The sequence below is a fragment of the Armigeres subalbatus genome, unplaced genomic scaffold (assembly GCF_024139115.2).
Source record: "Armigeres subalbatus isolate Guangzhou_Male unplaced genomic scaffold, GZ_Asu_2 Contig1997, whole genome shotgun sequence".
Lineage (NCBI taxonomy): Eukaryota > Metazoa > Arthropoda > Insecta > Diptera > Culicidae > Armigeres > Armigeres subalbatus.
Window position 1 is genome coordinate 224,071 of NW_026942833.1, and position 11,220 is coordinate 235,290.

The 11,220-nt window shown below is 38.4% G+C and overlaps 2 protein-coding genes across 2 annotated transcripts; both read right to left on the minus strand.

The window, feature by feature from the left end:
- Window positions 1-452: 452 nt before the first annotated feature.
- On the minus strand, window positions 453-4,889 carry LOC134203625 (zinc carboxypeptidase-like). The gene is made up of 2 exons (XM_062678514.1): window positions 4,712-4,889; window positions 453-784 (listed from the first exon to the last, which is right to left on the minus strand). The coding sequence occupies exons 1-2, from the start codon at window positions 4,887-4,889 to the stop codon at window positions 453-455; spliced, it is 510 nt and encodes a 169-aa protein (XP_062534498.1).
- Window positions 4,890-5,867: 978 nt separating this feature from the next.
- LOC134203627 (zinc carboxypeptidase A 1-like) lies at window positions 5,868-9,287 on the minus strand. Its single transcript, XM_062678515.1, has 4 exons — window positions 9,279-9,287; window positions 9,017-9,136; window positions 6,607-6,978; window positions 5,868-6,548 (listed from the first exon to the last, which is right to left on the minus strand). Exons 1-4 carry the CDS (start codon window positions 9,285-9,287, stop codon window positions 6,534-6,536), a joined length of 516 nt encoding a protein of 171 aa, XP_062534499.1. The 3' UTR covers window positions 5,868-6,533.
- Between the last annotated feature and the right edge of the window lie 1,933 nt (window positions 9,288-11,220).

Consider the following 11,220-nt stretch of genomic DNA (forward strand, 5'->3'; position numbering starts at 1 on the left):
TTTTTTATGCCTTCCTGACCTAGCGAGAGCTCATTCGCTGACGTCTACACCAATCAGAGCGTGGCAATGGAATGATGCAAGAATGATGCGGTACTCATATTTATAGGTTCTCGTGAATTCAATATTTTGCTTTGAAAACAGTTTTTTGCCTATTGAAACAAGTTTTCGGATATTATCAAGCATGAATATGAAAGGCATACTTGAAAGCTGTTGATTGAGTGGTTAACTGCAGAAAACTGTTCAATAGGGCAAAAGCTATTTACGTTTGAAATCTTTCAACACAGCGTAACGCGGTCGATTTAAAAAATTTGAAATGACACCCGGTATAGTAAAGAGAGACGTAAGTCCTACGTCAAAAATGTTACTTAGGACCTTTTGAAAAGTTAAGCGAGAATTGATTATTTTTTGGCGAGGCAAAGTTCGTCGAGACAACTAGTAGATGTATATTTTTATCAAATAATAAATCGATCGGCTTTCTCCACAATGGCGACGAACGCAGCCAAGGTTTCCTCGCCCACCGGAGTTATCTGCTCCGCCGGCAGTATGAACATGTCCGTCGAGTCCGGAGGCTCTCGCAACTCGAACGTCAGTGAAATCGGAATCTTTGCCTCCTGATATGCCCAGTCAATGCTTCCTCCGCTCGAAGGATAGATCGTCTCGTACTTGCTGCCACCCTGGAACCATGTCCCATGAACGGTTGTTAGCGCAGCAATCGCTTTATCCGTGATAGACTGCCGGTGCTCGTAGTTTCTAACTTTTTCTGACATAAGCCCGTAGCTTTTTCCTAAAGTGATGACTAGAGATGTCGCAAATTAATCGATTACTTCGATTAATCGATTCATCGTTGTGATAATCGATTAATTTTGAATCGATTACTATATTAGAATATCAAACACGATTTTCTGTTGGTTCTCAGAGTATATTGTTCATTAGTTTCCATCGTCATATTACATTAACAAGTTATTCTACATTATTGATATATAAACATAATTCATTATTCAACTAGTATATTCCAGTGACTCTGGCAACACTTCTACCAATTCTGGTTTGTTTTGATTACTCATAAACATTTGTAGTGCAATCCAATATTGCTAGTGATGTTGCATGCAAGTCCAGGGTGGGGATAATATTCTGACGTTTATTTGACAAGACGTCATTCAGTCTGTTATCCACAGAGGGGGGACAACGAATTTTTTTTCATATGGAGTTTGGCAAGTATGACAGTACCCTCTTATTTGGCGCATAAATTTATACTCCAATGTCAAAATGCTCATATACTTACATAAATTGTCGTGGTATTTATGAAAATTTGTATTGTTTACCATTTTTACAAGAGAGAGTGGTGTCGAAAGCACATATTAAATTAAAGATTGCAACGAACAAAAATACACCAAATCTAAAAAAATGTAGTGTTTTTACTTTATTCCGTACGCGAAATATGCAGATAAATAAGTATGTTGGTAGAAAAAACTCTGTGCTGAGCAGAAACAGTTGTTTCTGGCATTATCCAAACTTTGTGCGTTTCAGAACATTCTCACTCACTGCAGTGTTTATTTTTCATAGACTACGGCGTAGTGTTAGTGCCGTCGGCATTCGCTTGATTTGAGGCAACAAATATTTGACACCTTAGCACCCGCCTGGTTATCCAAATTGTTTGTTGTGATCGCATGTTCCGCGACGATCGCGATCACCTCGCGAAAAGTTTTTTTAATTAATCCGCCGGTATTTTCGCGTATTTTAACACTTCCCCGCAATTTGGATGTTGAGACGTCCCAATAATCTTCGATGTGCGTCTCTCGGGAGGCCCTTGGTGAATGCATCAGCCGGTTGATCCTCGGAACGGATGAATTTTAGTTGTAATCTTCCTTCCTTGATGTGATCCCGTATAAACATGCATTTGATGTCCAGATGTTTCATTCGTTGGTGTGATCGAGGTTCCTCCGCGATACTAATACATGGAACATTATCTTCCATAATAATGAATGGAATGCTACCCACATCCAATTCTTTGAGGAATTTCACAAGCCATATTCCTTCAGTTACAGCTGTGCAAAGTGCAATAAGTTCTGCTTCGGATGTTGACAAACTGACCGTTTGTTGTCGTTTCGTTGACCATGAAACTAAGCTTCCAAAAATTTCGAAAGCATATCCTGAAACCGATTTTCTATCATCAGGATCATTAGCGAAATCTGCATCCGCATATCCCTTGACAATGTGTGTGTAAGGTCTCTTCTCATATTTTATCATTGTATCCGTAGTCCCTTTCAGGTATCTAAGAATACGTTTCAAACCAACCCAATGAGCATCAGTCGCACAACTCTGATATTTACTTAGCGTATTGACTGCCGCGCTAATGTCAGGTCGAGACGTTAGTGTTAAATATTGCAAACACCCAAGCAGTTCCTTGTAGGGATGAGCAGTTTCTTGCTGATTTGTTTTAGACCATTTTACATTTGAATCGAGCGGTGTCCCCACAGGTTTACAATCAATCATACCGAAACGTTTCAAAATCTTCTCAACGTATCTTGATTGCTTGATCAAGGTCCTTCATTTGGAATAGCCTTCCAAGTTCTTCTTTTATCCAATCCAAATTTTCCTGATCGTTGGATAATATCAGTATGTCATCCACATACAAAAGCAAAATAATTCCTTTTGCTTTGGATCTATATACACAACAATCACTTTTAAGGGGAGAAAATCCCAATTCTTTGACTGCATCGTCAAACTTCTTATTCCAATTTCTGCTTGCTTGTTTCAATCCATACAAGCTTTTATGCAAACGAACAGTCTTCGCTTTACCATTTTCGTCTGCTGGAAGTTTCATAAAATATCTTCATCTAGATCACCGTACAAAAATGCCGTTTTACATCCATTTGGTGAACAAGCATTTTGTATTCATTTGCAAGAGCCAATAATAATCGGACGCTGTCCATTTTGCTACTGGTGCAAATGTTTCACTGTAGTCAAACCCTGGGCGTTGTGAACATCCCTTTGCTACAAGTCTTGCTTTGTATCTCCCATCTTCTTTCCTTGTGAAGACCCATTTTGATTGTATTGGCTTGATGTTGTTTTTGTAGTTGACCACTTCCCATGTTTTATTATCGTCTAGTGATTTCATTTCATCGTCGATTGCCTCCCGCCAGTGCTCCCAGTCTTCCAGTAGTTTTAATTCAGTGATTGATTGCGAAATGCAACCATCAATAACTGGCGCTATTTTTGCAGAGAAATTATGGAACGTAGTCTGTTTTCTGTTTCTCGTGCTTCGACGTAATTCTAGCTGTTTCTCTGTGGGTTGTTCGTAATTATCTGACTCCGATGTATCATTTGCTTGTTCATGATTATCGTTTTCGACGATTTCTGATTCCGATTCTTCGAATATGCCATCATTTTCCACAGAAATCGTTTCTTCAGAATCTTCCCGATCCTCTGATGCAATTTCTTCTGGAATTTTGGTTTCCTCGTTGCCATATTTCTCATCGGTATTCTCTTCACAAGTTTCTCTTGTAATTATTTGAGAGAAAACCAAATCATTTGAACCTGCAGACTCACCGATATATGGTGTTTTCGATTCATCAAATACTACATTCCTGGCAATTTCAATTTTCTTCAAAGCGCCATTCCATAGCCTATAGCCATTATTCGCGTAGCCCACGAATATCAATCTTTTAGATTTGGAATTTAATTTTGTTCTCTTTTCTTTTGGAATGAGTTTGTATGCTGTACATCCAAAAACTCTAAGATTTTTTAAGTTTGGGAGTTTTCCAAACCATTTTTCATATGGCGTCTTATTTTCTTGTAATGCTACCGTAGGGGACCTGTTTGTAAGGTATGTCGCTACATAAACAGCCTCTCCCCACATTTTCTTAGATAACCCACTATCATGAAGCATTGCGCGTACTTTTTCCATCAATGTTCTATTGAAACGCTCGCTTACTCCATTTTGCTGAGGAGTATACGGTACCGTATATATCATCTGAATTCCTTTACTTTTTACAGTAATTCTGGAACTCTCTATTTTGATATTCCCCACCGTTATCTGTACGAAATTTAGACAGTTTCTGACCGAAATGTGCTGTACTAAATTCGTAATATTCATAAATTTTTCGAAGACTTCATTCTTTGATTTCAGAAGATAAACCACGGCGAAGTGCGTAAAGTCATCGATAAATGTTACCAAATAACGATAACCATCATGAGTTGCTACCTCCATAGATCCACAAACATCGGAATGAACTAGTTCCAATGGTCTAGTAGACCTTGGCAACTGCAAACTATTAAACTTGTTGCTAACTTGCTTCCCCGCAAGGCAACTTTCGCAAACATCTGGCAAACTGCCAACACTTTCTTCACCACAGTCGATACCTTCAACCATGCCATTTCTTACTAATTTCAGCATATTACTTTTGCCTAAATGTCCCAATCGTTTATGCCATGTTTCGACATTTATCTGGTCCTTTCCTACTAATGCTGAGGTTACATTGCCCTCCAACTCCAATTGCAAATAATAAAGACCATTCTCCATTATCCCATGGGCTCTCCCCACCATCATGGATTACGACATCCTCATACATAAAAGTAACTTTCTTTCCCATAGAATTCACCCTTCTAACTGAAAGGAGATTCACATCTAGCTCCGGAATAAAAAGCACATTATAGAATTCGAGTTTCTTTATTTTGTTTTCTCCGACAACACTGCTCACTCGTACCTTACCTCTCTTCGTACCCCGAAGAGTTGTTCCTGATTTAGCAGTTGCAATGAAGACTGGCTTCTCCAATTCTTCCACATCTTCCAGCATTCGCTCGTCATTCACCATGTGGTCGCTGGCTCCTGAATCGACCACAAATCTCACTTTCCGTGATGTTTCACCGTTGCCGCTGGTTTGAGTCATCAGTGCATGATGGCGACTCTGGTTCTTTCCCTGCCATCGGGGATGTTGACATGCTTGTTGACCATTCCATTGTCCTTTCTTCTTCTTCAACGGGCATTTGTTTTTGTAATGGCCAGTTTCTCCACAGCCAAAGCAAACGTTTACGTGCTTTTGTTCGACTTCAGTGCGACGTCATCGAACCCTCTGATCCGCCTTCCACCCATTGTTTCACCATCGATCATTTCTGCATCCAAATACATGCGTTTTATCTCACCTAGCGGTTTACGACACAACTCATCGTTTGGTAGCACAGTCAATGCACCCTCCACATGCTTAAATCGGTTTGGCATCGCAATAATTAGAGCATGGATCTTCTCCGCTGGCGTTAGTCCAGCTCGCATTCTTTCCAGCTCTCGAATGATCAGATCGTATTCATCAAACAAACGCTGAAGGCTATCAAAACGTTTATGTTTGAGATTGAATAGACGATCTCGCATCGTGATCATTGCTCCAGTTCCAACTTTCTGGTATGTGCTGACCAACACATCCATCACTTGCTTCGCATAATCTAGGCCAATCAATTGATTTAAAACCTGATTATTCACCATCAGCACTATTTCGTCTAAAGCGTCCATATCTTCTTCCATCCGTTTCTTCATTTTTCTTTCCTCGCTGCTTCTTCTTCGGGTTTCGCTCCGGCACCGGGTGGGCATATTCTTCTTCCACGGGAGTCCTCAACAGCGTATGCACCAGACGCATCTTATTGAGATGGTGCTCAATCCGCCATTTCCAAGCAGGAAACTCGCTTCGTTCCCGTCGAATACACACGAACGGTCTCCACGATAGAGCGCCGCAACGGACGACGGCCCTCGCTCAAGAGGAATGCGTTCCGTCTTGTTGTTTACTACTGGTTGACCACCAGCTAGTTCCCCATCGGTAACCCTGAGGGCAATATCTTCCTTCTTACCAGGCATCTTCTTCAACTAATCGCTTTAGAATAACTTCACTTGACTCGACTTTCTACCAGTTAACCACTGGGCCCATAACCTATTAGAATATCAAACACGATTTTCTGTTGGTTCTCAGAGTATATTGTTCATTAGTTTCCATCGTCATATTACATTAACAAGTTATTCTACATTATTGATATATAAACATAATTCATTATTCAACTAGTATATTCCAGTGACTCTGGCAACACTTCTACCAATTCTGGTTTGTTTTGATTACTCATAAACATTTGTAGTGCAATCCAATATTGCTAGTGATGTTGCATGCAAGTCCAGGGTGGGGATAATATTCTGACGTTTATTTGACAAGACGTCATTCAGTCTGTTATCCAAATTGTTTGTTGTGATCGCATGTTCCGCGACGATCGCGATGACCTCGCGAAAAGTTTTTTTAATTAATCCGCCGGTATTTTCGCGTATTTTAACATACTATACAATATTCAATAATCGACAAGAATCAAGAGTAATCGATTAGTAACTAATCGATTAATCGGGATTTTACGACATCTCTAGTGATGACGGTTATCAAGGAGTGCTTCTGAGCGAGGTCTTCCATTCATGCATAAATTGTTTCCAGGTGGAAATAGTTATTCCAGTCGAACTCAGAGGGTGCTGCTGTAGTGTGTTTGACATTTTTTGTGGGTGATTCTGCGCTTTAAACGTTGTATTCCTACAAGAAATTTAATTTGGAATTGCTATTCTAATTGGGACATGCCGTAGATGCTTACCAACACTCGTCCCTTAACCAGAAACCGATCCAGAAAATCATCAAAGTCGGAAACCTTGTTGGCAGCGACCGTGATGGTCAGCTGTTGCCCCGGCTGTCGAGCATGGCCGAAGAATGTGGAACTATCGCTTTTGGCTTCCAGGTCTTGGAATAGTTGTACGTGCCGGTCGGTTTCCAGCTGGACACGATACAACCGGTAGTGGTCGTAGCGGGCATGGTTCTCTATTTCGACGACATCATAAGAAGCGTTGATGTTCGAAGGGAGAATAAGTAAAATGATTGCAATTTGAATTAATTGAAGGTACGATATTTGCTGATACTGATTCGGGTCCGTTCTTCTCGTGAATAGTTGGATGATATACGGTGAAGTTATCTATCGACGGGCTATCAACTTCAATGCAAATGAAAGTGGACAGTTGGGATTCTCTTATCTTTTGAGTTTAATGCTTTGTAGGTTGGTTGGCACTAATAATAACTTACTGAATGATATGCAGGTATTCAAATCTTTTGCTTCTTGAGTGAGGTTATTATCTTTCGAACAAGATTGTCTGATTTTAAATTTTTCACCACTACAGTTCAGGCGTGTTCATCCAAATATAAACAGTGCAGCTGATTACAGTAACGGTAAAAAATATGGACCTTCTACAAATTTTTCAAGCTATTGTCATTGTCATTGCACTTATTTAACTTTCTGAAAGGCGAAAATTGTATGAAAATTTCATTTGAAGCCTTCAACCATATTTCTTTGTTGCTAAAACTAATCGATGTCCTGCTCATACGAAATAAATCAACTTCGTAATCCCTTCCACCAAATAGTTTTATGAATTTTTACCACCGTCATTCGTAATTAAATCCTGCTGACAGCCAAATACAGCCGATCCAAATTTTTTACCGTTACTGTAATCATAAATTCAGCTGCACTGTTTACATTTGGATGACTTATCCTGAATCTGCAGTGGCGAAAATGAAAAATTAGACAATCTTGTTTGGAAGATAATAACCTCTTTCAAGACGCAAGAGATTTTATTACCTGCATATCATTCAATAAGTTATTAGCGGCAACCAACCTACAAAGCAGTAAGCTCATAAGAGAATCCCATCTGTTTTCTTTCATTTGCATTGAAATTGATAACCCGTCGAAAACTTCACCGTCTATCATCCATCTATTCAGAACACGGTTAGAAAAAAGTACCTAATATTAGGTACTTTTCACTCAAATCGGGGGTTCAGTGTGGGAACCCAAAATTAAGTAATTTTTTCTTGAAATTAAATAAAATTCACTTAATATTAAGTAAAATATACTTAATTTTAAATAGAAACTATCCAAAAATTAGGTAAATTTCACTCAACTTTTGTAAACATGGGATTACTCAACGTTGGGTTCCCACACTTCACTGCCCTTGTTGAGAAGTTTTGCTCTTCATTTTATGACAACAAAGGGAGGAGGGAAGGAGATGCAAGAGAAAAAAGTACTTAAAATTAGGTACGTATTTTTAACCGTGCAGAAGAACGGACACGAAGCAGTATCAGCATGGCGACCGGTAGGCAAACATCGTATCTTCAATTTATTCAAATTGGAATCATTTTACTTATTCTCCCTTCGAACATCAACGCTTCTTCCGATGTCGCCGAAATAGAAAACCGTGCCTGCTACAAACCACTACCGGTTGTATCGCGTCCAACTGGAAACCGACCGGCACGTGCAACTATTCCAAGACCTGGAAGCCAAAAGCGATAGTTCCACATTCTACGGCCATGCTCTACAGCCGGGGCAGCAGCTGACCATCATGGTCGCTGCCAACAAGGTTGCCGACTTTAACCATTTTCTGGATCGGTTTCTGGTTAAGGGGCGAGTGTTGGTAAGCGTCTACACGGAAGCTTTCAAGTACCCATTAATGGGTATTTTCGTACCCATTTTGAAGAAAAGCGGCATAACTCATTAAATGAGTAAACTCGATTTACTCATTAATGGGTATTCCCATTAAACTTCAAATAATGGGTCATTTTTGCTCCTGAATTTTATTGGCGAAATGGGTAGCCCCATTTTTTATTTTTGCAGATTTGAGGTTATGTTATATAAATAATGTGTGTATTTAAACAAGTTCATATAGAATGTGAATAAGTGAATAAAGAACACCAACAATAATTATTTAATTTATTGTTGCTTTTAGAATTATTTTGATTAAATTTTGTTTCCAATTCAGCCGACGGGAAACAATCTCAGTTCATCTTCGTCTGACAATGGCATATTTTCTCATGTGGAACAAATTCATGGAACATTATTTCGAGAGCATTGTATTCATGTTTGCACAAATTCATGACCAAGTTCAGGACACATCTGTATTGCACTGTAATAAACCAGAGAAATCCTATAGACACATTTATTTTGTATTGTGAATGCAAAAACTTACCCTCTGCTCAACGAAGTCAACGAAGTGACGAAGTCCACCACTCGATTCACCACTCAAATCATTTGATGTCCAGCTTCCCGGCCGGAACAATTTCCGGATCGCACTGACAAAGAACGTGGCCTAATTTTCGTAATTTTGATGATGGTTTTTCAAAAGCAAACTCTTTTGCCAAAAATAATGGCTGCGATGAACAAATATTTCACGGGTAATGTTTACGCATTATCATTGGTGGAAGGGAATGCATATATTGCGGTTAATTTACCCATTTCATATTGTAATGAAAAAGCTCATTTTTTGCCATCTCTACACTCAGAAATAGAACAAATTTAAAATATATTTAAAACTATACATTTTCGACATTTTTCAAAGTTATACGAAGCATAGTTTAAATAGTATACTAGCATTAATAAAAATGTATAGTATGAAAGAATAACGTGAATTTATTAACTTCATGTATTGATTTCGTTGATCAAGATGGCACCGTTTTTTCGCATAACCAACTCGGTTAAAGAGCGAAGAATTTTCATTTCATTTTCAAGTTAAGAATAGTTTGCAACCAAGTTTGTAACAAAATCATAATGTTGAAGAAAAAACGTAAGTATTATATTATATATTATATACTTGAGTGAAAATCAAGCCGTTTCAATTGTTTTAAAATATGTTTACTTTTTGCAGCATAACTATGATGATCATCAGAGCGCTCATAATTCGGTCGGCCAAAACCGTAACATCGGATCTGGATGAGCGCCAGACCGCAGCGTTTGAAACAAGTCTTCCAAAACATCAGTTTGCCGTCGGAAGACAGACCGGCGATGGCAAGGCAATTCACACATTGCAGATTATCTGTACATGCACCTGGTGATTCATGGCCGGATCGTCTACGTTCTGGATGCCTTGGCGGAATTACATACAACACTTTTCTATCTGGTGCTAGGAAGGCATTCTCGGTGGAGAAAAACCAAGCACTGAATTCAGCCGCACGTATTTACATTCAGTTCAGCGAGTTAGTGAGATTCCGGCTCCCCATCCACAAGTGGTCCCAATGCAGCACAAACATCTACCACCAACACCACCCCGGAAAGGGAGAATGTTGAAAATGTACCTTAGGCCCTGGTCGTGTATATGACGCCTCCATCACGAATGATGGTGGTACCAAATTCCAATTTCATCGATCGTAAATTATGGATTTTAATAAAGATAATAATAAATATACTTTGATTGTGATTTTTGTTTTAATGATTGTATTGATGTAAACCAATGAAAACAAACGAACATAACCTACAATTCATAGCCAATTCCAGAATAAACTAAAGAGTCATATAAGGTACCCCGGGGCGAGTGAAAATACGGGGTAAGTGGGTACTATGGCTGCCGATGAATCGATGAACGTTTTCAATAGTAACAATGTTCTAGGAAGATGAAGCAGAACTATAAACGAATTCACCCGACACAAAAATATTTGGAATGAAAACCATTTAAGGTACCATACTAATCCTATTGCTTGGTCATGACTTTAAACTACCGGTAAAATCTATTACTTTTATTTTAATTCAATGGATTTCCAACTAAATAGTCGTTTTTAAATTTATCATTGATGTGGACAGTGAATAATTTGAGCAACTAAATAATTGTGTGACATCGAAAACGATTTAAAATTTTTAATTGAAGCGAAAATCTGCTATTTTCATTTGCCCTTGAGTTTTATCATACATGGGGCAAGTGGGACATATTTGAACAACATTTTTGATAGAGCTAATTTAATTGTTTTAGATGGTTGTCTAGCAAAAAATAACTTCGTCATTCATATATCATATGGATCTGAATCAGATGCAGTTTGATTTCGTTGTTAAAAAGTATTGTACAGTTAATTACCAAATGTGTATTTTACATTCTGAAAATTATCTCCCGCGTGAAGAAGAGCAATGGCTATAACTATGCAAAATTCTTCCGTTTACAGTGCAAATAATCTATTTATTCTACAATAGGTCAACAGGATTTGTCTTGTGTTTTGTTATTTTAAAACTTCGCATCAGATTTTCAGATATATAAAGTGTTTAACACATAAATTGGCCATTTTTTTTTTTATTACAAATTAAAAACACTGGGCATCGCCTAAATAAAAAAAAATCTTCTGAAGTACTGATTTATGTAATAATTTGTGTTCCAAAAAGAGAAACATTTATTCATACGAAAACTGAATAAAG